Source organism: Salvelinus namaycush, unplaced genomic scaffold (assembly GCF_016432855.1).
Source record: "Salvelinus namaycush isolate Seneca unplaced genomic scaffold, SaNama_1.0 Scaffold253, whole genome shotgun sequence".
In the NCBI taxonomy this organism is placed as follows: Eukaryota; Metazoa; Chordata; class Actinopteri; order Salmoniformes; family Salmonidae; genus Salvelinus; species Salvelinus namaycush.
In genome coordinates, this window is record NW_024059375.1 from 49,024 (window position 1) to 76,041 (window position 27,018).

The 27,018-nt window shown below is 43.7% G+C and overlaps 2 protein-coding genes across 2 annotated transcripts; both read left to right on the forward strand.

Annotated features, from left to right (window-relative positions):
* Window positions 1-960: 960 nt before the first annotated feature.
* Window positions 961-2,103, forward strand: LOC120039097 (zona pellucida-like domain-containing protein 1). Its single transcript, XM_038984625.1, has one exon. It carries the CDS (start codon window positions 961-963, stop codon window positions 2,101-2,103), a length of 1,143 nt encoding a protein of 380 aa, XP_038840553.1.
* Window positions 2,104-7,799: 5,696 nt separating this feature from the next.
* Window positions 7,800-26,891, forward strand: LOC120039096 (aldehyde dehydrogenase family 3 member A2-like). Its single transcript, XM_038984624.1, has 12 exons — window positions 7,800-8,377; window positions 8,855-9,057; window positions 9,493-9,621; window positions 10,034-10,136; window positions 11,086-11,171; window positions 15,236-15,444; window positions 15,873-15,990; window positions 19,121-19,262; window positions 19,489-19,655; window positions 20,750-20,849; window positions 21,123-21,361; window positions 26,273-26,891. Exons 2-12 carry the CDS (start codon window positions 8,896-8,898, stop codon window positions 26,285-26,287), a joined length of 1,470 nt encoding a protein of 489 aa, XP_038840552.1. The 5' UTR covers window positions 7,800-8,377; window positions 8,855-8,895; the 3' UTR covers window positions 26,288-26,891.
* Window positions 26,892-27,018: the final 127 nt, after the last annotated feature.

Below are 27,018 nucleotides of genomic sequence, written 5' to 3' on the forward strand. Positions count from 1 at the left end.
GGAAAGGTGGCATGCTATCAAGATGCCACGTTTGACCTAGATAGTTTGTGTGTATGCATTGATATGTAGGCTACGTGTGCCTTTTTAAAAATGTAGTTCTGTCCTTTAGCTGTTCTTGTCTATTGATGTTCTGTATTATGTCATTCTGTATTATGTTTCAAGTTTTGTGTGGAACCCCAGGAAGAGTAGCTGTTGCTCTTGCAACAGCTAATGGGGATCCTAATAAAATACCAAATACCAAAACTCACTGAGCTCTTCAATATGGGCCATTCTAACGCCAATGTTTGTCTATAGAGATTGCATGGCTGTGTGCTCGATTTTATACACCTGTCAGCAATGGGTGTGGCTGAAATAGCCGAATCCACTAATTTGAATGGGTGTCAACATACTTTTTGAATGGGTGTCCACATACTATTTTAGCTAATTTTGTATCATATTTTTATTCATTTAGCTTTTATTTTTTTGTACTATTTTATTCACTTAATTACTTTTCGATTGTTGTTCCATTGTCGAGGTGAACCTGCAAGTCAGAATTTCATGGCACTGTTCTCCACCTAAATCATGTGTATGTGATTTATAAACAGACTAGAACTTCAACTTCTGGGTCATTGTCTGCTCTCTTATGACCACACTGGGTCATGAGAAAGGTCAACAGGGTATTGTTGGGAGTCAAAATGAGGCCAACAACGGTTTTGTTTACATTCAACACTCCATGAAACATCATATCAGCCCAAGGGAACCTAAAGAACATTGACAAAAGAAATAGGACATTTTCTCTGTGTGACACCCTCAACACAATGTAATCGTTTGAATACGCAGAGCAACATTGACCTTATTTCTGCCCTATCCCAAGAAGGAGCCCTGGCTATAAGAGCAACTGTAATGAAGCAGGACAGTCAAGATATGAACACAGCAAGGAACGCAAAAATGAAACTTCTCAGCTTTTTACTTTTTGCCATGATGATCGCAAAGAATAGTCAACTACAATTCATTGACTGTGGAACAAACTTAAGACGGCCACAATACACTGACATCTCGGTAACTTGTGGAACCAAATCTATTGGTCTGGCTATCCTCATCTGCCCAGCCATATACACTGGCTACAACGAGTCCCTGCTCATCCTCAACCACGTCATGAATGGCCCAGCCTGCAAGGGAACCTTAGATCAAAGTGTGATTCCACCTGTCGTGAGGTTTGAATTCCCCCTCAACACAACCAATTCCTGTGGCAGCCTCTTCAGGACAACCAGTGCTCCAGGCACAGGAATATTCTCTGACTTCTCCGACCTCCAGACAGTCAACATCAGCGGGTTGGTCCGATCATATGATCCCACCACAGGGCCAGTCACTTACAACACAGAGCTGAAGTATTATTACTCCTGCTCCTATCCTCTAGAGTACCTGATCAACAACACCCAGATTGATACGTCTGCATCTTCCATTGCAGTTAAGGACAACAATGGTACTTTCATCAGCACTTTGAGTCTTAATCTTTTCAGTGATGACGACTACATTTCGCCCTTAATCATTCCGAAACAGGGTCTTGAGCTGAGGACCGAAATCTACACTCGAGTCCAAGCCACCAACCTGACCTCTCATTACCATGTGTTCCTCGACCAATGCTACGCCTCCGTTTCTCCACAACCCGACAGTGACAACTCCACTATCTTCAACCTGTTTGTCCCTTGCAACGTTGACCCGTTTACCGTCATCAAAGAGAACGGAGAGAGTCAACGTGCCTGTTTCTCCTTCCCGGCCTTCCGCTTCACGGAGCAACCAAATGAGATGATGTCTACCTACTTCCTCCACTGCATCACCCGTCTCTGTGAGGAGAGCACCTGCAGTACTCTTAAACAATGTAACAACCGGAGGAGAAGGAGTGCTGTTCCCGAAATTGTAGATGGAGTGACAGGGTACACAACCATTAGCTCTACTCCGATCACCATCAGAGCAGAAAGAGTTGTGGCAATAAAAGAACAGGAGACGGCCAGCGACAACTCAGACACTTCTACAGGACTTGGGGTGGCAGTGGGCTTTCTGGCATTCCTCTGCATCGTTGTCATTATAATGGCAGCAGTCTTCTACCGGACACTCAACCATTAAAGGGGTTGACTGCTCCACCCGAATGAGTTGAAATATGGGTCAGCAGTACAGACGGCATTGTCCCTTTAAATACAGGTCAGGTTGGTGGCATTGACTTGAGTATAAATGGGGTCCTCAGCTCGAGACCGTGTGTGTCCACCTGCTGGTCTCACTACTCTGGAGGAGGACTGATCTCAACATATCGTGCCTTTTTTTCACATTTGTTTACATTTGGGAGATGTTGTTTTTCTAGTTATTTGTCAGCTATAGCTGATTAATGTTGTGTATACTAAAGAATTAGAACAATGCACCTTTTAGAGTGTTTATGTAAAGACACTATTACAGGCTTAGCTAGTGCTGCGTTTATGTAAAGACACTATTACAGGCTTAGCTAGTGCTGCGTTTATGTAAAGACACTATTACAGGCTTAGCTAGTGCTGCGTTTATGTAAAGACACTATTACAGGCTTAGCTAGTGCTTTGTGCAGGTGCTCATTTAATGTCATGACTAATGTACTTATGTCGCGTTCACGTCCTGTCGGAGTGATCGGAGGGACGACTTTTCTACTTGGGAGGAACTACTTGGAGCGTTCACGTGCTCGGAGCTCAGAAGGAACGCAAGAACCGTTCTCCCCATTGACAGCCGAAATCACGGTCATGTTTGTGGTGCGTGAAGTCCGTGTTCAGCATGTGGGAAAGAGATCACTGCCAAGTTTCCTAGTCGTAACGACAAGTTGGAGGGGTGTTCACGTGCATTTATCCCAGTAGGAAGGCCGTATTTACGATTTCCCGACTAAATGTGAACACGGGCATGAAGACAGCTCTGCCCCAATGGAAGAATTAATGTGGTTGGTTGACTCAATTACGAGGGCGGGGCTTACATTATATTTCAAACCTGCTGCATGCTCTAAAAGGATCACTTGACCAATCTGCTGTTACGGTGAGTGAGCAATTTGTGGGTGATTAATTGTATGATTCTGTTTTTGTAGATAACTAGCTATATTTATCATTGGAAAGTTGTTCTAATCTCACAAACATAGTGAACATATTCATTAAAAAATATATATCTTCTTCATTAAACAACCTGCTAGAAAGCTAGCTGGTGCTGGTAAGATGGCTGGATAACTAATTGTAACGTGGCGAGAATCACTAGACTGCCTCCTACAAACGGGAAGGCACGTGCTTCGACTAACCTCAGCGCCCCTCACACATTGGGGCCATGTGTTCCGACTGCCTCACAGCCACCATCCCACTTCTGACACCAATGTAGCGAACGGAGGGAGCTGGAAGCGAACCTGGGTCTCCAGAGTGAAAGGCAAACCACCTACGCATCCCGCCAATAGGGATAGCAAAGATTGCTACAGTATGTTTTGTTGATTTAGATTATTTAACCCCTTAGAGTCTATTGATGCACCGGTGCGTCCATATAAGTAACATAATAAATAAATCTGCCACAAAATCTGTCAGTTTAAACTGGAGATATCTGCTTTTTTGCATGGACTGCGTCTCAATCCACCGCATCCACCGCATGTCGCCCTTCCGCATCTGCAGTGGAAAGTGGCAGAGCTACAGCACTGTTTGTCAGACCAGGTGACATCTCTAAGATCGGCCTTCTCCCCTACAGAGGGGAGACTCTCACAAACACAATGGTGTTGTCTGTTTTGCGCTACGACCCCCTACAAGTGTCACGGGACTCGTCTGAAGTCAGTAACGTTGATGTCTCAACTTTTGTCTGTAGCATCCGGGCTACAAACTAATATGACCCCCCCCCCCCCCCCCCCCTTGAAGAAAGGGAAGACTCTCACAAACATGATGGTGTTCTCCGTTTTGCCCTATGACCCCCACAAGTGTCTTGAGACTGGTCTAAAGGTAACGCATACAAATTAATGGAAGTATGGAGGTAGTTTTGTGTCCAAAAAATTATAATAACACACAGATACACTACCAGTCAAAAGATACATTACCAGTCAACAGATACATTACCAGTCAACAGATACATTACCAGTCAACAGATACATTACCAGTCAAAAGATACAGTACCAGTCAAAATATACTTTACCAGTCAAAAGATACATTACCAGTCAACAGATACATTACCAGTCAAAAGATACTTTACCAGTCAAAAGATACATTACCAGTCAAAAGATACAGTACCAGTCAAAAGATACATTACCAGTCAACAGATACATTACCAGTCAAAAGATACATTACCAGTCAAAAGATACATTACCAGTCAAAAGATACATTACCAGTCAACAGATACATTACCAGTCAAAAGATACATTACCAGTCAAAATATACATTACCAGTCAAAAGTTTGGACACACCTACTCATTCAAGGGTTTTTCTTAATTTTTACTATTTTCTATTTTTGAATGAGTAGGTGTGCCCAAACGTTTGACTGGTACTGTGTAGATATATATATAGGCTATAGTAGTATATATATATGGGCTATAGTAGTATATATATATATGGGCTATAGTAGTATATATATATATGGGCTATAGTAGTATGGGCTATAGTAGTAAAGGCCAAATTAAATATTTTATCCAATTATTTATTATTATTTTATTTTTGATACATAAATGGGTGCTAAAATTCCAAATCAAATATCTAAATGATCCATGGTATGAACAATTCCATTGGTCAGCAGACTTCCTTGTTGGTTTTAAGTCGAATTCAGGCACAACAGCGACCTCTCACAGAAGTCCTCCACCTGTAAATCTGAGACCATGATTGTGCTTCCGTTGTGGGTGTGGTAGCAAAGCAACCTTTATTTGCATGCAATTAACATATTAATATGCATAACCATTTCTCCTGACAGGGGAAGAACTGCTCTGGTACGCTGCATGTAACTAGTAACTAACATCACTAGTTACCACAGCCACAATCATAAACCCCATCTATTTCTACAATTTCTCTTCTTAACCTAGAGTCGATGTCCACACCCCCCGCGTAAATCTAATTAGCATACATTTTGCATTGGCTGCATCTCAATCCACCACATCTGCCAATGGCGGCCTTCCGCATCTGCGGTGGAAGGTGGCCGAGCTACAGCGGTGTTTGTCAGACTAGGAGACATCCTGAAAATCAGTAATCTCACGAAAACGTCTGTAGCTTTTGAACGGTTTGGGTTGCGTCACGGGACACGTCGGAAGTCGGTACTGCTGATCTGCCAACTTCTGTTTGTATTGTCCGAACAGTTTGGGCTACACATTAATATGATCTCTCTATGGAAAGGTGAAATATGGGTGAAAATGTTTCATCAAATATTTTATTCAAATCAGAATTAGACCTAAAGGGGTCCTAAAATTCTAAATCAAATAACTAAATGATCCTTGGTGTGACCTTCTTAAAACAATTCCATATGTCAACCAGTCATTAAGGTGTTTTTGTTAGACCCATGCGAACATGGCCAAAGAAGTGACTGAAACAGGAACCAACTTTGCAGCGATGATAAAGCTACAGGGCATACAAATGAAGGTGATATTTGAGACCTCTCTCTAACCAATAAATTGTACATATGCTTTCAGTTCGCGAGTGTATAGCATGGACAGCTATAGCATTTTGGGCCCTAAGCGAGATTTGGTACCCCCCCTTCACGTGCAATTTTTTTTTTTTGCCTTCCTCTTGACAGAAGTAGCCTCTACGTTTTTTTAAAGTAACTTTTTGGTAATTCTACACATTTTCCCATGGGGCGGAGAGAAAATGTTGTGAATTTATCACAAATTTCCTGCAATTATGTCATTGTCATTATGGGGTATTGTGTGTAGATTGATGAGAGAAAAAAAAACAATTTAATCAATTTTAGAATAAGGCTGTAATGTAACAAAATGTGGAAAAAGTAAAGGGGTCTGAATAATTACCAAATGCACTGTATAATGACGAGATGCTCATGTCTCCGCCTTAACAATGGGAGTCGTTGTCCCAAAGCCTGGAAGGCAGGCGACAAGTTTAGGTTAAAAATAATCCCATTGAATGCAAGGGAAGCCAGTGAGCATTTGGTCTTCCTTGATAAAAAAAGTATAAAATAATTGCAAATCAGCGTTGATTTAAACTGAGTGAGCTCAACTGTGAATGGTCCTCGTGCACCCAAAAAAAGTGTCAAGGGAAGCCAGTTTGGATTTGGCTTCACACTAATCACATCAAAAGCAAAATGTCATTGTCACAAAAAACTTGCATTTTTGTATCTCGTTGTGTCGTTGTCCTCCGGTGGCTATCCAGCTAGCTAAAATTGACCCTTCCCTAAATTTGCCATGTATGGAGATAGGGATTTGGACTTGTGGTTTTACTTAATTTTCCGTACTGGCCAATGATTAAAACGGCAATTCTGATCCAAACATAAATTCATAAATTGTGAGGATGGAAGTTCAATATGTAGTTAGATGTAGTACGCTAATCTTAACTAGTTGGCTCATCGTTGCCCATGAAAGGAAGCTAGACTAGCGAGCAAGCGTTTTAGCCAGGTAGCCAAGAACAACAAAACTAAAAGCGTGTACTGTATGACAGAGTCATAGACCGTTTCGTCAGCATGAACGAGAGGAGGATGACATTGGCGTTTCTCTACAAGTAGGGTGAGTCATGTTTTTTCTACTTACACACACACACACACACACACACACACACACACACACACACACACACACACACACACACACACACAGAGAAATCAGAATCATGGACAGCCACATCATATCTAGCTTATATTGGACTAAATTGTTTTTGGTATCTTTAGTTGTCACTGTATTAGAATAAGCATAGGTGATTTGAAGATGTTGAAATGTTTTAATTGAAATGGTGCTGGAATAGTGGAGGCGGCTCCTGTTTTCTTTGCCTCTTGCGGGTAACGCTCTGTGGTTCTAAATCAATAGTTGTTTTGTAGTCCGAAAATGTCGGAAAAATGAACTTGCCAGACAAATCAAATCAAATTGTATTGGTCACATACACATCGTTAGCAGATTATATTGCGAGTGTAGCAAAATGCTTTTGCTTCTACTTCCGACAGTGCAGCAATATCTAACAAGTATTATCTAACAATTCCACAACAAATACCTAATACACACAAATCTAAGTAGAAGAATGGAATTAAGAATATATAAATATATAGATGAGCAATGACAGAGAGGCATAGAATAAGATACAGTAGAATAGTATAGAATACAGTATATACATATGAGATGAGTAATGCATAGACTAAGATACAGTAGATAGTATAGAATACAGTATATACATATGAGATGAGTAATGCATAGACTAAGATACAGTAGATAATATAGAATACAGTATATACATATGAGATGAGTAATGCATAGACTAAGATACAGTAGATAGTATAGAATACAGTATATACATATGAGATGAGTAATGCATAGACTAAGATACAGTAGATAATATAGAATACAGTATATACATATGAGATGAGTAATGCATAGACTAAGATACAGTAGATAGTATAGAATACAGTATATACATATGAGATGAGTAATGCAAGATGTAAACATTATTAAAGTGGCATTATTAAAGTGACTTGTGTTCCATTTATTAAAGTGGCCAATGATTTCAAGTCTATATGTAGGCAGGTAACGTCACAAAATTGTTTGTTACATGGAATATGCTTTGTGGACTTCACCAGACAGATGTTGCTCTCTGGTTTTGTGATGAAACAAAGGTGTGGTTGAATTTATTCTGCCACTGTGTCTATTAGGCCTATATATCACGTTGGCAAGGTATATGAACTAACAGGTTATAGAGCAAACAACGCAATTATCACAACACCTAGGTTGTACAGCTTATTTTTTTCTGCCTTGTCTTCCCCAATGATGTTACCTACGCACCGCTACTGTAGAAACGCATTGGGTTTATTTTGGACAGATTTTGGCGAGAGTGAAACCTCTCGCTTCGCCTCTTATTCTCTGACTGGGCCTCCTCCCCTCACCATATTTGGGAATGGAAATTCCAACCGGATGCTAAAGATTTGTCTGTCTCTTTGTTCTATCATCTGTGGCACCATCAAATAGGTGGTGCCTACTTCCCAAATGGGCAGAGTCAAACGATCGACACTTGTCATTTGACAAACCTTGCATCTTGAGTTGGATTGACATATTGCTTAACCAACCGCCATGGTGTTTGCTGTGGTGGCCCTTCCCCCTCCTATGACGTGGTGTTACTGTTATAATTTTTTCGGGATAACAGGACGGAAGCTACTGTACTGAGGTGAACTGCTACACTGTTGCACTATTGGGGTCAACTGAAGTGTTCGTTCAAACATATACAACAATTCCCTGCTGACTTACAAGGTAATAATATGAGAATCTGGGTTTGCCATTTAGTTCTGTAATTCAATGTTTTTTGTTTTTAGCTGTTAGCCATTTAGCTAACGTTGGCTAGTAGCTCAGCCCCTTTATTTTAATGGCAAAACTCGTAATGCTAGGCGTTGTTTTAGAATCAAGTGCCTACAGCATATCCTGGTAAAGATCCTGCAATACTAATAGTGTGTATTACTACCGCATAGACATATACTTTTGCATTATTGTTGATTCCTCCTATTAGGCTACTGGCTTTAATGAATACACTTTGACATTCCTACCCTATAGTTATGTACGAGTAGAAATGTAAGAGAGGCATCCCCTTATCTCTGTTTTGATAACACACACACACACACACACACACACACACACACACACACACACACACACACACACACACACACACTGTACCTCGGGTAGCACACAACATGTAACGTTAGCTACTAACCCAATAATTCATTCCCTTAGTGTCCCTGTTCTACCACTCCTTGCCCCAGTACGGTAGTAGTATGTCTCGGGAACAGCTGGTGGTAGAGAGGGCAAGGAGGGCCTTCCAGACCGGTATGTCTAAACCCCTGAAGTTCAGAGTTCACCAGCTTAAGAACCTGCACCGTTTCATCATAGAGAGACGCAAGGACATTGCAGACGCTGTCAAGAAGGACCTTAACAAGGTTAGCGTTGAATTTGCGTCCCAAATGGCACCCTATTCCCTTTATAGTGCACTACTTTAGACCCTATTCCCTTTATAGTGCACTACTTTAGACCCTATTCCCTTTATAGTGCACTACTTTAGACCCTATTCCCTTTATAGTGCACTACTTTAGAGCCCTCGGCCCTGGTCAAAAGTAGCGCACTATAAAGGGAATAGGGTACCATTTGAGAGTTTAATTTGACAATTTACATAAAGGTATCCTTTAAGGGGGTTGTAAAGTTTTTATAAGTAGTTTTTATAATGAGTTCAAATGTAGTCTGGACATCTAATTATAACCCACTTATAACTATGTGTTAACCTACTGTAGAGCACTCTGTGATGATGTTTTTATAAAAATGGCTATATAAATATGACTGTCTGACTGGTGTAATGGTGTGTCCTTAACCTGCTGCAGACTGAACACAGCACAGAGTTGTTTGAGACCCTGGGTCTGGAAGGGGAGATCGACGTGGCTGTGGAGAGGCTAGCAGAATGGGCTGCCCCTCGGCCTGTAGAGAAGAGCCTCCTAACCATCTTAGACGAGGTAAGACAAGATAAACATTATAGGGTCCCAAATGGCAGCCTATTCCCTATATTGTGCACTACTTGTGACCAGGGCCCATCGGATCTTATTGTCTGTTTCCACCTAAATGTATTTTTATGTCCTGTAATCTCATTACAGGACATATAATACAACACAGAACGTTTAAAAAAAAATGTATTTAACCTTTATTTGACTAGGCAAGTCAGTTAAGAACAAATTCTTATTTACAATGACGGTCTAGGAACAGTGGGTTCCTAGGCTTTACCTTGTTCAGGGGCAGCTCATGGATTCGATCCAGAAACCTTTCGGTTACTGGCCCAACTGTCTAACCACTAGGCTACCTGCCACCCCTACAGAACATATGAAGGATAGGGGATCAGAGATTAAAAACATAGTCTACGTCTTGTCACAGGTATACATCCAGCCAGAGCCTTTGGGAGTGGTCCTCATCATCGGGGCCTGGAACTATCCCTGGGCAGTGACCCTCCAGCCCCTGGTCGCGGCTATAGCTGCAGGTACTGTAGTAGAAAACGCAATGGAGGTGGTTCTGTCTGTAAACAATGCTCGCGTGATGAATAACCTTGCCTGAGACTTGGAAACTTGTGTTAGCTCCCCGAGCTAATGCCTAGGCTTTACATCAGCAGGCTAGCATAGAGCTAATGCCTAGGCTTTACCTCAGCAGGCTAGCATAGAGCTAATGCCTAGGCTTTACCTCAGCAGGCTAGCATAGAGCTAATGCCTAGGCTTTACCTCAGCAGGCTAGCATAGAGCTAATGCCTAGGCTTTTACCTCAGCAGGCTAGCATAGAGCTAATGCCTATGCTTTACCTCAGTAGGGTAGCATAGAGCTAATGCCTAGGCTTTACCTCAGCAGGCTAGCATAGAGCTAATGCCTAGGCTTTACCTCAGCAGGCTAGCATAGAGCTAATGCCTAGGCTTTACCTCAGCAGGCTAGCATAGAGCTAATACCTAGGCTTTACCTCAGCAGGCTAGCATAGAGCTAACACAGTCTTGTAACATTGTTATGATTACACTTTCACTGTCTAATCCCACCTCTCTTCTGCATCCATCCATCCATTTATCCATCCCTCCCTCCCTCCATCCATCCATTTATCCATCCCTCCATCCATCCCTCCATCCATCCATCCATCCATCCATCCATCCATCCATCCATCCATCCATCCATCCATCCATCCATCCATCCATCCATCCATCCATCCATCCATCCATCCCTCCCTCCCTCCCTCCCTCCCTCCATCCATCCCTCCATCCATCCATCCATCCATCCCTCTATCCATCCCTCTATCCCTCCCTCCCATCTATCCATCCCTCCATCCATCCCATCCCTCCATCCATCCATCCCTCTATCCATCCATCCCATCCCTCCATCCATCCCTCCATCCATCCCTCCATCCATCCCTCCATCCACCCCTCTATCCCTCCCTCCCATCTCCCCATCCCTCAGGTAATGCTGCCGTGGTTAAGCCTTCAGAGGTCAGCTCTCATTCAGCCAAGGTCATGGAGGAACTGCTCCCTCTCTACCTGGACAAGGTCACTTCACTAACATCAAATCCCTATCAGATGCATGTGTAGTCCTTTACAGTGCCTTCAGAAAGTAGTCATACCCTTTGACCTATTCTACATTTACACCAACAGGCTCCTGAACAGCTTCTATCCCCAAGCCATAAGACTGCTAAATAGCTAACTAAATAGCTAACAAAATGGCTACATGGACTATCTGAGGTGTCCGTTAAATTTTATTCTTATTTTTTACACTGTCTCTCTCTATGCACACTCACATGGCCCTACACACTGTCACTCCAACACACACACAAACACTCACTCCATCATCTGCTCACACACACATAATATGCATTTATACTGACTCTACACACACGCACATACAATCATCATATACTGTACACTGCTGCTACTCTGTTTATCATATATCCTGATGCCTAGTCACCGTAACCCCTATATATATCTACCTCCATCACTCCAGTATCCCTGTCCCCTTACCCCTATACATATCTACCTCCATCACTCCAGTATCCCTGTACATTGTTAATATGGTACTGACCCTGTATATAGTCACCTTACCCCTATACATATCTACCTCCATCACTCCAGTATCCCTGTACATTGTTAATATGGTACTGACCCTGTATATAGTCACCTTACCCCTATACATATCTACCTCCATCACTCCAGTATCCCTGTACATTGTTAATATGGTACTGACCCTGTATATAGTCACCTTACCCCTATACATATCTACCTCCATCACTCCAGTATCCCTGTACATTGTTAATATGGTACTGACCCTGTATATAGTCACCTTACCCCTATACATATCTACCTCCATCACTCCAGTATCCCTGTACATTGTTAATATGGTACTGACCCTGTATATAGTCACCTTACCCCTATACATATCTACCTCCATCACTCCAGTATCCCTGTACATTGTTAATATGGTACTGGAACTGACCCTGTATATATTATGCTTACTTACTTTAATCGTGTCATTCTTATATCTTGTTGAAACATTTTGTTGTTACAGCCTGAATTGAAAATGGATTAAAACATTTTTTTAATCAACTATCTAGACACAATACCCCATAAAGACAAAGTTCAAACATGTTTTTTTAAATTTTTGCAAACGTATTGAAAATGAAATACAGATATCACATTTATATAAGTATTCCCACCCTCGAGTCAATACTTTGTAGAAGCACCATTAACAGCGATTACAGTCTTTCTAGGTTAGTCTCGTAAGAGCTTTCCGTACCGTAGTCTCGTAAGAGCTTTCCATGCCTCAGTCTCGTAAGAGCTTTCCGTACCTTAGTCTCGTAAGAGCTTTCCATGCCTCAGTCTCGTAAGAGCTTTCCGTACCTTAGTCTCGTAAGAGCTTTCCATGCCTCAGTCTCGTAAGAGCTTTCCATACCTTAGTCTCTAAGAGCTTTCCGTACCTTAGTCTCTAAGAGCTTTCCATACCTTAGTCTCTAAGAGCTTTCCGTACCGTAGTCTCGTAAGAGCTTTCCGTACCTTAGTCTCTAAGAGCTTTCCGTACCTTAGTCTCTAAGAGCTTTCCGTACCTTAGTCTCTAAGAGCTTTCCGTACCTTAGTCTCTAAGAGCTTTCCGTACCTTAGTCTCTAAGAGCTTTCCGTACCTTAGTCTCTAAGAGCTTTCCGTACCTTAGTCTCTAAGAGCTTTCCGTACCTTAGTCTCTAAGAGCTTTCCGTACCTTAGTCTCTAAGAGCTTTCCGTACCTTAGTCTCTAAGAGCTTTCCGTACCTTAGTCTCTAAGAGCTTTCCATACCTTAGTCTCTAAGAGCTTTCCGTACCTTAGTCTCGTAAGAGCTTTCCATACCTTAGTCTCTAAGAGCTTTCCGTACCTTAGTCTCTAAGAGCTTTCCGTACCTTAGTCTCTAAGAGCTTTCCATGCCTCAGTCTCGTAAGAGCTTTCCATACCTTAGTCTCTAAGAGCTTTCCGTACCTTAGTCTCTAAGAGCTTTCCATACCTTAGTCTCTAAGAGCTTTCCGTACCGTAGTCTCGTAAGAGCTTTCCGTACCTTAGTCTCTAAGAGCTTTCCGTACCTTAGTCTCTAAGAGCTTTCCGTACCTTAGTCTCTAAGAGCTTTCCGTACCTTAGTCTCTAAGAGCTTTCCGTACCTTAGTCTCTAAGAGCTTTCCGTACCTTAGTCTCTAAGAGCTTTCCGTACCTTAGTCTCTAAGAGCTTTCCGTACCTTAGTCTCTAAGAGCTTTCCGTACCTTAGTCTCTAAGAGCTTTCCATACCTTAGTCTCTAAGAGCTTTCCATACCTTAGTCTCTAAGAGCTTTCCATACCTTAGTCTCTAAGAGCTTTCCGTACCTTAGTCTCTAAGAGCTTTCCGTACCTTAGTCTCTAAGAGCTTTCCATACCTTAGTCTCTAAGAGCTTTCCGTACCTTAGTCTCTAAGAGCTTTCCGTACCTTAGTCTCTAAGAGCTTTCCATACCTGGATTGTGCAACGTTTGCCCATTATTCATTTCAAAATTCTTCAAGCTCTGTCAAATTGGTTGTTGATCATTGCTAGATAGCCATTTTCAGGTCTTGCCATAGATTCTCAAGAATATGTATGTCAAAACTCGGCGACTCAGGAACATTCACTGTCTTCTTGGTGAGCAACTCCACTGTATATTTGGCCTTGTGTTTTAGGTTATTGTCCTGCTGAAAGGTGGAATTAATCTCCCAGAGTCTGGTGGAAAGCAGACTGAACCAGGTTTTCCTCTAGGATTTTGCCTGTCCTTAGCTCCATTCTGTTTGTTTTTTTAACCTGAATAACTCCCCAGTCCTTAACGATTACAAGCATACCCATGACATGATGCAGCCACCACTATGCTTGAAAATATGTAGAGTGGGACTCAGTAATGTGTTGTATTGGATATATCAGTAAAAAAAAAATTAACAAACATATTTCCACTTTGACATTGTAGGGCGTTGTGTGTAGGCCAATCAAATCCATTTTTAATTCAGGCTGTAACAACAAAATGTGGGAGAAGTCGAGGGGTGTGAATACTTTCTGAAGGAAAGCTGACGCGCGCGCGTGTGTGTGTGTGTGTGTGTGTGTGTGTGTGTGTGTGTGTGTGTGTGTGTGTGTGTGTGTGTGTGTGTATATTGGTGTGTTCTTGTTTGTGTGAGTGCGCATGGATGCATATCTACATGTGTGTTTACATGTCCGTCCCTGTCCTCCCCAGGAGCTGTAGTGTGTGTGTGTGTGTATGGATGCATATCTACATGTGTGTTTACATGTCCGTCCCTGTCCTCCCCAGGAGCTGTATCCTGTAGTGTGTGTTTACATGTCCGTCCCTGTCCTCCCCAGGAGCTGTACCCTGTAGTGTGTGTTTACATGTCCGTCCCTGTCCTCCCCAGGAGCTGTACCCTGTAGTGTGTGTTTACATGTCCGTCCCTGTCCTCCCCAGGAGCTGTACCCTGTAGTGTGTGTTTACATGTCCGTCCCTGTCCTCCCCAGGAGCTGTACCCTGTAGTGTGTGTTTACATGTCCGTCCCTGTCCTCCCCAGGAGCTGTACCCTGTAGTGTGTGTTTACATGTCCGTCCCTGTCCTCCCCAGGAGCTGTACCCTGTAGTGTGTGTTTACATGTCTGTCCCTGTCCTCCCCAGGAGCTGTACCCTGTAGTGTGTGTTTACATGTCTGTCCCTGTCCTCCCCAGGAGCTGTACCCTGTAGTGTGTGTTTACATGTCTGTCCCTGTCCTCCCCAGGAGCTGTACCCTGTAGTGTGTGTTTACATGTCCGTCCCTGTCCTCCCCAGGAGCTGTACCCTGTAGTGTGCGTTTACATGTCCGTCCCTGTCCTCCCCAGGAGCTGTACCCTGTAGTGTGTGTTTACATGTCCGTCCCTGTCCTCCCCAGGAGCTGTACCCTGTAGTGTGTGTTTACATGTCCGTCCCTGTCCTCCCCAGGAGCTGTACCCTGTAGTGTGTGTTTACATGTCCGTCCCTGTCCTCCCCAGGAGCTGTACCCTGTAGTGTGTGTTTACATGTCCGTCCCTGTCCTCCCCAGGAGCTGTACCCTGTAGTGTGTGTTTACATGTCCGTCCCTGTCCTCCCCAGGAGCTGTACCCTGTAGTGTGTGGGGGCGTCTCAGAGACCCAGGAGTTGCTGCGTCAGCGTTTCGACCACATCTTCTACACAGGGAACAGCACTGTGGGTAAACTGGTGATGGAGGCCGCAGCCCGACACCTGACCCCCGTGACCCTGGAGCTGGGGGGGAAGAGCCCCTGTTACATCGATAAGGACGTCGACCTCAGAGTTGCATGCCGGTCAGTGTCAGACTGCACCATATTCCTTGAGAGTTATTCAATCTGTGTAATTTTGTCCCTGGTCATCAGAAATCTTGGAAATAGTATATTGTGGGCAGCATCACTGCAACAGCTCAAGGACTGTTTCATACTTTACTCAGATGAGAACAGCTCAAGGACTGTTTCATACTTTACTCAGATGAGAACAGCTCAAGGACCGGTTCATACTTTACTCAGATGAGAACAGCTCAAGGACTGTCTCATACTTTACTCAGATGAGAACAGCTCAAGGACCGGTTCATACTTTACTCAGATGAGAACAGCTCAAGGACCGGTTCATACTTTACTCAGATGAGAAGCCCATTACTCCTCTGTGTTTCCCCAGGCGTATCACTTGGGGGAGTTATCTATTTTATCTCTGTGATTTTGGGGTTGTGTGTCCACTACAGGCGTATCACGTGGGGGAAGTTTGTGAACTGCGGTCAGACGTGCATCGCCCCGGACTACATCCTGTGTGAACCCAGCATCCAGAACAGAGTGGTGGAGGAGATCAGGAAATGCATCACGGTATTATAGTCTGCATGTACAGCAGAGATTATACAAATGAGTTGAATAGAAACATAGAATTACAGAATGGGGCTTACACATACAGTAGGCTAATTAATATTCCACTACTTGTTTGGCATTTGACCCAGAGTACAAGGAGTGGTATGTTAGCTCAGAACCGGTCTTGATTCCAGACTACTCGTACAGAACCTTTATCTGGCAACGCTACAATCAACTAAGATCTACGTCACGTCTGTTCTTAAAGTCAACAGCAGCAATTCACTTCAAAGTACAGTTCCGCTAAGATCTATTTAATTGTTTTATTTAACTAGGCAAGTCAGTTCAGAACAAATTTTTATTTACAATGACGGCCTACCAGGAAACAGTGGGTTAACTGCCTTGTTCAGGGGCAGAACGACTGACTTTTACCTCGTCAGCTCGGGGATTCAATAGAACAATCTTTCGGTTATTGGCCCAATGCTCTAACCACTAGGCTACCTGCTGGTTACTGGCCCAACGCTCTAACCACTAGGCTACCTACTGGCCCAACGCTCTAACCACTAGGCTACCTACTGGCCCAACGCTCTAACCACTAGGCTACCTACTGGCCCAATGCTCTAACCACTAGGCTACCTGCTGATTACTGGCCCAACGCACTAACCACTAGGCTACCCGCTGGTTACTGGCCCAACGCTCTAACCACTAGGCTACCTGCTGGTTACTGGTCCAACGCTCTAACCACCAGGCTACCTGCTGGTTACTGGCCCAATGCTCTAACCACTGGGCTACCTGCTGATTACTGGCACAACGCTCTAACCACTAAGCTACCTACTGGCCCAACGCTCTAACCACTAGGCTACCTACTGGCCCAACGCTCTAACCACTAGGCTACCTACTGGCCCAACGCTCTAACCACTAGGCTACCTACTGGCCCAACGCTCTAACCACTAGGCTACCTGCTGATTACTGGCCCAACGCTCTAACCACTAGGCTACCTACTGGCCCAACGCTCTAACCACTAGGCTACCTACTGGCCCAACGCTCTAACCACTAGGCTACCTACTGGCCCAACGCTCTAACCACTAGGCTACCTACTGGTTACTGGCCCAACGCTCTAACCACTAGGCTACCTACTGGCCCAACGCTCTAACCACTAGGCTACCTACTGGCCCAACGCTCTAACCACTAGGCTACCTACTGGCCCAACGCTCTAACCACTAGGCTACCTGCTGGTTACTGGCCCAACGCTCTAACCACTAGGCTACCTACTGGCCCAACGCTCTAACCACTAGGCTACCTACTGGCCCAACGCTCTAACCACTAGGCTACCTACTGGCCCAACGCTCTAACCACTAGGCTACCTGCTGATTACTGGCCCAACGCACTAACCACTAGGCTACCTGCTGGTTACTGGCCCAATGCTCTAACCACTGGGCTACCTGCTGATTACTGGCACAACGCTCTAACCACTAAGCTACCTACTGGCCCAACGCTCTAACCACTAGGCTACCTACTGGCCCAACGCTCTAACCACTAAGCTACCTACTGGCCCAACGCTCTAACCACTAGGCTACCTGCTGGTTACTGGCCCAACGCTCTAACCACTAGGCTACCTACTGGCCCAACGCTCTAACCACTAGGCTACCTACTGGCCCAACGCTCTAACCACTAGGCTACCTACTGGCCCAACGCTCTAACCACTAGGCTACCTGCTGATTACTGGCCCAACGCACTAACCACTAGGCTACCTGCTGGTTACTGGCCCAACGCTCTAACCACTAGGCTACCTGCTGATTACTGGCCCAACGCTCTAACCACTAGGCTACCTACTGGCCCAACGCTCTAACCACTAGGCTACCTACTGGCCCAACGCTCTAACCACTAGGCTACCTACTGGCCCAACGCTCTAACCACTAGGCTACCTACTGGTTACTGGCCCAACGCTCTAACCACTAGGCTACCTACTGGCCCAACGCTCTAACCACTAGGCTACCTACTGGCCCAACGCTCTAACCACTAGGCTACCTACTGGCCCAACGCTCTAACCACTAGGCTACCTGCTGGTTACTGGCCCAACGCTCTAACCACTAGGCTACCTACTGGCCCAACGCTCTAACCACTAGGCTACCTACTGGCCCAACGCTCTAACCACTAGGCTACCTACTGGCCCAACGCTCTAACCACTAGGCTACCTACTGGTTACTGGCCCAACGCTCTAACCACTAGGCTACCTACTGGCCCAACGCTCTAACCACTAGGCTACCTACTGGCCCAACGCTCTAACCACTAGGCTACCTACTGGCCCAACGCTCTAACCACTAGGCTACCTACTGGTTACTGGTCCAACGCTCTAACCACTAGGCTACCTACTGGCCCAACGCTCTAACCACTAGGCTACCTACTGGCCCAACGCTCTAACCACTAGGCTACCTACTGGCCCAACGCTCTAACCACTAGGCTGCCTGCCCCCCCCCCCCCCCCCCCCTGTTCATAAAGAAGTCGACAGCAGCTGTAATTCACTCAGTGCCTGTAGAAAGTCGACACCCCCTTGAACTTGTTTTCCAACATATCTACACATCCTACTCCACATTTTCAAAATAAAATTCTAGAACATTTTCCAAATTAAGAAAAAAAAAGCTGAAATATGATAATTGGATAAATCCACCCCACCTAAGTTAATACTTGATGTCAAAATTGCTCAGGCTCAGTACATTTGGTTGGGGATCATTAATGGACAGTGATTTAAACCGTGTCTCTGATTTTTTTTTTTTAAGCAGATTTATGTCAGAACTGAGACTTGACCACTCAGGAACACTCAACAATGCTTTTGCATAAACATTTGTGTAATTGTCCCATAGAAAAATACAACTGTAGAGACTGAGGTGGGGTTTTCCTCAAATGTTTTACCTGGGCTCTGCTCTTTTCATATTTATTTTCATCCTGACAAACTCCCAAGTCCCTGCCGGTGACAAGCATACCCATAACATGATGCTGCCACCACAATACTGGAAAATAGAGGGGGAAAAGTATAATTCCATCCCTTTTTATATTAAGGAAAAACATTCAAGGGGGTGCCAACTTTCACTAGGCCCTATATCTGCATTTTAATGGTCTTTCGCTATAGTGTATTTTACCTTTGGGCTGGTGTTAGGAGTTTTATACGGACGACCCAAAGACTTTCGAGGACTACGGACGCATCATTAACCAGCGCCACTTCCAGAGGGTGATGTCACTGCTTGAGGGGAGCACTGTGGCCATCGGAGGAGACAGCGACCAGTCACAATGCTATATAGGTACGTTAACGAGGTCCCTGTAGGCTGTGTGTGTGTGTGTGTGTGTGTGTGTGTGTGTGTGTGTGTGTGTGTGTGTGTGTGTGTGTGTGTGTGTGTGTGTGTGTGTGTGTGTGTATGAGTGCGTTATTTCTCATGTTTGTAGTATTCACGAGCCTTCCCTTTCCCCCCCTGCCCCTTTGTGTCTGCTCACTGTGTGTGTTATTTCTCAATGTGCGCGTGTGTCCAGCCCCCACGGTGCTGAAGGATGTGACAGGGGGCTCCAAGGTGATGCAAGAGGAGATCTTTGGTCCCTTGCTCCCCATTGTCACTGTTAGTGGAGTGGACGAGGCTATACAGTTCATCAATGAGAGAGAGAAGCCTCTGGCCCTCTACGTGTTCTCACCTGACAACAAGGTAAAGACCACAGAAGTAAAATCAAAGATAAAGTCTGTAAGATTAAACTAATGAAACTTTAACTAATGAAACATATCCATATTAATGAATATGACTTATGACCTACGTTAAATACTAAGTTAGTGTCTCTCTGTGTCTCTCCCTTTGACTTGCTGTCTCTCTCTCTGTCTCTCTCTGTCTCTCTCTGTCTCTCCCCCTCTCCCTCCCTCCCTCCCTCTGTCTCCCTCTCTCTCCACCTCCCTCTCTCTCCACCTCCCTCCCTCTCTCTTCACCTCCATCCCTCTCTCTTCACCTCCCTCCCTCTCTCTCCACCTCCCTCTCTCTCTACATCCCTCCCTCTCTCTCCACCTCCCTCTCTCCACCTCCCTCTCTCCTCTCCATCTCCCTCTCTCCCGCCTTCTCTGTCTCCCTCCCCCTCTCTCTGTATCCCTCCCTCTCTCTCCATCTCCCTCCCTCTCTCTCCACCTCTCTCTCTCTCTCTCCCTCGCTCCCTCTCCCACCCTCTCTGTCTCCCTCTCTCTCTCGCCACCTCCCTCCCTCTATCCTCTCTCTCCCTCTCTATCCCCTTATCTCCCTCTCTCTCTCCCTTTCTCCCTCCCTCTCTCTCCACCTCCCTCTCTCTCCCTCCCTCTCTCCACCTCTCTCTCCCTCCCTCTCTCCACCTCTCTCCACCTCTCTCTCCCTCTCTCTCCACCTCTCTCCACCTCTCTCCCTCCCTCTCTCCACTTCCCTCCCTCTCCACCTCTATCCCTCCCTCTCTCCACTTCCCTTTCTCTCCCCACCTCTTTCCCCCTCTCTCCCCCCTTCTCCCTCTCCACCTCCTTCTCTCCCTCTCCACCTCCTTCTCTCTCTCTCCACCTCCCTCCCTCTCTCTCCACCTCCCTCCCTCTCTCTCCCCCTCTCCATCTCTCTCCACCTGTCTCCCTCCCTCTCTCTCCCCCTCTCCATCTCTCCCCACCTCTTTCTCCCCCTCTCTCCCTCTCTCTCCACCTCCTTCTCGCTCTCTCTACCCCTCCATCTTTATCCACCTCTCTCTACCTCCCTCCCTCTCTCTCTCCCCCTCTCTCTCTCCTCCTCCCTCCCTCCACCTCTAGTTAATCAGGAGGGTGATAGCAGAGACTTCTAGTGGGGCCCTAGTGGCCAATGACTGTCTGGTCCACTTCACTGTCAGCGCTCTCCCCTTTGGAGGGGTGGGTAAGTTAACACCAACACACACACACACACATATGATACTGATATGTGTGTTATGTGCGTGTCTTAATAGCACCCTTGTTAGTACCTGACCTGACCTGACGTGTGTGTGTGTGTGTGTGTGTGTGTGTGTGTGTGTGTGTGTGTGTGTGTGTGTGTGTGTGTGTGTGTGTGTGTGTGTGTGTGTGTGTGTGTGTGTGTGTGTGTGTGTGTGTGTGTGTGTATACATATATTGAATTTCCCCCCCATTGTCCCTCCCTTCCCCCCTTCCCCAAGGTAACAGTGGTATGGGACGCTACCACAGCCAGCACGGCTTTGACCAGCTCAGCCACCTGCGTGCCTGTCTCATTAAGAAGCTCAACCTGGAGGATGCCAACGCCATGCGTTACCCGCCCCACACGGCTAAGAAGCTGGGCTGGGCACGCTTCTTCTTCCTGAAGCGGGTCAACCTGCGCCAGCTCAGACGCATGGCACTACTGGCCCTGTTCTCTGCCATGGCTTCCTTCGTAGTACAGGTGAGATAGATAGACCATAGTACAGGTCAGATAGACTATAGTACAGGTCAGATAGACTATAGTACAGGTCAGATAGACTATAGTACAGGTCAGATAGACTATAGTACAGGTCAGATAGACTATAGTACAGGTCAGATAGACTATAGTACAGGTCAGATAGACTATAGTACAGGTCAGATAGATAGACTATAGTACAGGTCAGATAGATAGACTATAGTACAGGTCAGATAGATAGACTATAGTACAGGTCAGATAGATAGACTATAGTACAGGTCAGATAGATAGACTATAGTACAGGTCAGATAGATAGACTATAGTACAGGTCAGATAGATAGACTATAGTACAGGTCAGATAGATAGACTATAGTACAGGTCAGATAGATAGACTATAGTACAGGTCAGATAGATAGACTATAGTACAGGTCAGATAGATAGACTATAGTACAGGTCAGATAGATAGACTATAGTACAGGTCAGATAGATAGACTATAGTACAGGTCAGATAGATAGACTATAGTACAGGTCAGATAGATAGACTATAGTACAGGTCAGATAGACTATAGTACAGGTCAGATAGACTATAGTACAGGTCAGATAGACTATAGTACAGGTCAGATAGACTATAGTACAGGTCAGATAGATAGACTATAGTACAGGTCAGATAGATAGACTATAGTACAGGTCAGATAGATAGACTATAGTACAGGTCAGATAGATAGACTATAGTACAGGTCAGATAGATAGACTATAGTACAGGTCAGATAGATAGACTATAGTACAGGTCAGATAGATAGACTATAGTACAGGTCAGATAGATAGACTATAGTACAGGTCAGATAGATAGACTATAGTACAGGTCAGATAGATAGACTATAGTACAGGTCAGATAGATAGACTATAGTACAGGTCAGATAGATAGACTATAGTACAGGTCAGATAGATAGACTATAGTACAGGTCAGATAGATAGACTATAGTACAGCAGGTCAGATAGATAGACTATAGTACAGGTCAGATAGATAGACTATAGTACAGGTCAGATAGATAGACTATAGTACAGGTCAGATAGATAGACTATAGTACAGGTCAGATAGATAGACTATAGTACAGGTCAGATAGATAGACTATAGTACAGGTCAGATAGATAGACTATAGTACAGGTCAGATAGATAGACTATAGTACAGGTCAGATAGATAGACTATAGTACAGGTCAGATAGATAGACTATAGTACAGGTCAGATAGATAGACTATAGTACAGGTCAGATAGATAGACTATAGTACAGGTCAGATAGATAGACTATAGTACAGGTCAGATAGACTATAGTACAGGTCAGATAGACTATAGTACAGGTCAGATAGACTATAGTACAGGTCAGATAGATAGACTATAGTACAGGTCAGATAGATAGACTATAGTACAGGTCAGATAGATAGACTATAGTACAGGTCAAATAGACTATAGTACAGGTCAGATAGACTATAGTACAGGTCAGATAGATAGACTATAGTACAGGTCAGATAGACTATAGTACAGGTCAGATAGATAGACTATAGTACAGGTCAGATAGATAGACTATAGTACAGGTCAGATAGATAGACTATAGTACAGGTCAGATAGATAGACTATAGTACAGGTCAGATAGATAGACTATAGTACAGGTCAGATAGATAGACTATAGTACAGGTCAGATAGACTATAGTACAGGTCAGATAGATAGACTATAGTACAGGTCAGATAGATAGACTATAGTACAGGTCAGATAGATAGACTATAGTACAGGTCAAATAGACTATAGTACAGGTCAGATAGACTATAGTACAGGTCAGATAGACTATAGTACAGGTCAGATAGATAGACTATAGTACAGGTCAGATAGATAGACTATAGTACAGGTCAGATAGATAGACTATAGTACAGGTCAGATAGATAGACCATAGTACCGGTCAGATATTTAATTGAAATAAAATGTCAAACAAGATGTGCATTTTGTCCGATGGGATAACAACATGAATTAAAACACATTTCCAAAATGTTTTTCAATGGTAATTATATCCCCAAGGTGCCATGTACATGTGGTTAACAAGCCTCCAATCACAAGGTTTTAGTTGATCAAAACATCTCTAAGTGTTGGGAGATGTAAAATTGAGGATGCAAGACTTAATAAATTTAACTAGGTAAGTCAGTTAAGAACAAATTCTTAATTACAATGACGGCCTACCAGGGAACAACTGCCTTGTTCAGGGGCAGAATGACAGATTTTTACCTCGTCGCCTCGGGGATTCGATCCAGCAACCTTTCGGTTACTGGCCCAACACTCTAACCACTAGGCTACCCTGCCACCCCAAACTATAAACTCAGATTTCAAAATATAGGCTTACAATAGATCCTCTTAACTGTTGTTCCCTTGTTTATCAGGGGGGTTTAGACTGAGTTAGCTAACAGGCCTTCCTGCTCTAGTTTTTAATCAATGGTTTAGAGAGCCAATGGCACCCTATTCCCTATGTCGTGCACTACGTTTGACTAGGCCCTGGTCAAAAGTAGTGCACTACATAGGGAATAGGGTGCCATTCTGGACATATCCCATAAGTGGATGCTACGAAACAGTTGAGATCCCTACAATAGGTCCCTGTCTTAGCTCCGCTGGTCACTACAGCCCCTCCTACTTAAATACCATAGTGGCCTGTGTGAGGGCAGAGGGAGGGACTGGAGCGTCTCGGTCCTGACTGGTTTAAATAACGAGAACCTCTCAGCGACCGGTGATCCAAGGAAGAAAGGGGAGATATAGAGTCCGTCACAAATGGCACACTGTTCCCTATTTAGTGCACTACTTTTGACCAGGGCCTAGTCAAAAGTAGTGCACTATATAGGGAATATGGTGCCATTTAGGATGTTGACATAGTGGGACACACAACAAACTTCTAACTGACTCATACTCAATTCAAATGTTATTGGTCACACACACATGGTTAGCAGATGTTATTGGTCACATACACATGGTTAGCAGATGTTATTGGTCACGTACACATGGTTAGCAGATGTTATTGGTCACATACACATGGTTAGCAGATGTTATTGGTCACATACACATGGATAGCAGATGTTATTGGTCACATACACATGGTTAGCAGATGTTATTGGTCACATACACATGGTTAGCAGATGTTATTGGTCACATACACATGGTTAGCAGATGTTATTGGTCACATACACATGGTTAGCAGATGTTATTGGTCACATACACATGGTTAGCAGATGTTATTGGTCACATACACATGGTTAGCAGATGTTATTGGTCACATACACATATTTAACAGATGTTATTGGTCACATACACATGGTTAGCAGATGCTATTGGTCACACACACATGGTTAGCAGATGTTATTGGTCACATACACATGGTTAGCAGATGTTATTGGTCACATACACATGGTTAGCAGATGTTATTGGTAACATGGTTAGCAGATGTTATTGGTCACATACACATGGTTAGCAGATGTTATTGGTCACATACACATGGTTAGCAGATTTTATTGGTCACATACACATGGTTAGCAGATGTTAATGGTCACATACACATGGTTAGCAGATGATATTGGTCACATACACATGGTTAGCAGATGTTATTGGTCACATACACATGGTTAGCAGATGTTATTGGTCACATACACATGGTTAGCAGATGTTATTGATCACATACACATGGTTAGCAGATGTTATTGGTCACATACACATGGTTAGCAGATGTTATTGGTCACATACACATGGTTAGCAGATGTTATTGGTCACATACACATGGTTAGCAGATGTTATTGATCACATACACATGGTTAGCAGATGTTATTGGTCACATACACATGGTTAGCAGATGTTATTGGTCACATACACATGGTTAGCAGATGTTATTGGTCACATACACATATTTAACAGATGTTATTGGTCACATACACATGGTTAGCAGATGTTATTGGTCACATACACATGGTTAGCAGATGTTATTGGTCACATACACATGGTTAGCAGATGTTATCGGTCACATACACATGGTTAGCAGATGTTATTGGTCACATACACATATTTAACAGATGTTATTGGTCACATACACATGGTTAGCAGATGTTATTGGTCACATACACATGGTTAGCAGATGTTATTGGTCACATACACATGGTTAGCAGATGTTATTGGTCACATACACATGGTTAGCAGATGTTAATGCGAGTGTAGCGAACTGCAGCTTGTTGGCTGAATAATGTGTTTTTCTAGAATACGTAGTTTATGTTGTCAACGCTTCTATTTTTTTCAAATGAAAACAGTTTATTAAATACGATTTAAATTATTATCTCGAAAGAAACCCAGCTATTGTTATTCAATGAGCTATTTGTGTGTCTAAATGCTAACTGAGTGCTTCTATTTTGTCTCTTGAATCCATCCTGGAAAGTACATTTTTACAGAGATGGCAAGATACATTCTGCGAACATTCCCTCTCTTAACTCCCACAGCTCCAGAGAATGGGGTCCGTTCCAAATTACACCCTATTCTCTACATAGTGCACTTCTTTTGGGTCAGGGCCCATAGAGCTCTGGTCAAAAGTAGTGCACTATATAGGGAATAGGTTGACATTGTGGACAGAACCCTTGTGCTCCCAACACAAGAATGGCTTTGTCTCCTTCAGACAATGTTTGGTGTTGTTGAGGAAATCTAACCAACACTAGAAACATGATCTATGGCCCCCTTTAATTACCCAGCATGCATCATTCTCCTTCACTAAATAAGGCCTTTGTTTTTTGGTCCTCCTGTACCTCTACACATATCTGTCTTTGTAATTTGCTGTGTCACTGTTGATTGCCATATTCATTGTTGTCCTGTTTGTGAAAAGTGATGATGGGAGACATTTTGTGTTTCTTGCAGAGGTTCCTGCGGTGATGCTGATGTGGGGAAACTGTACGTGAGGCTCCACCATCTTGGACCCTGATTTAGACTTGTAGTGCTGGGGCAACAGTTATGGCTCAGTGTCAGTCATAAACATAGCAAAATTGCAATAGTTCATTTTAAATCACAATTATTTAACTGTTTTTAAAAACAAGGGTTATGAACCATTAATCATTTTAGAGGTGTTTATGATGCCAGTAAACCTGTATATTCGAGGTTATTTTTTATTTCATATCGTGTCCTACACATTTCATCTCTGTTGAACTGTTGCAAATGGATTCTAACCTCAATGGAAGACTGAGTACCATGCGTTTGCATTTTCCTAAAGGAGTGCAACTGTTTTGTAATGTAAAGAATGTGCCTCTTGTTGTACTCGTTTTGATACTGATTATGTCAACAGTACTTTTATGTTTAGTATGAAAAGAAAAGTTGCCTGCGTTACGTTACTGTATAACATTAACAATGAGATGTCTTCCACAGTCGTCAGTTTTTGTATTTAAGATATTAAAATGACATTTTAGCTTAGCTGTGAAATAATATATAATAAGATTGAGAAGAGTTATTCATTTCAAATAAAAAGTTATCTTGTTTCTGGGTATTTATTACACTTTTATGTCACTTTTACATTTTATTTTTTAGCAAAAAAAAACATTTTATAAGCCATTCTGATATTTTACTGGTGTGACTTGATTAATACAATTCTGGGATATTGTAGGACTAAACAT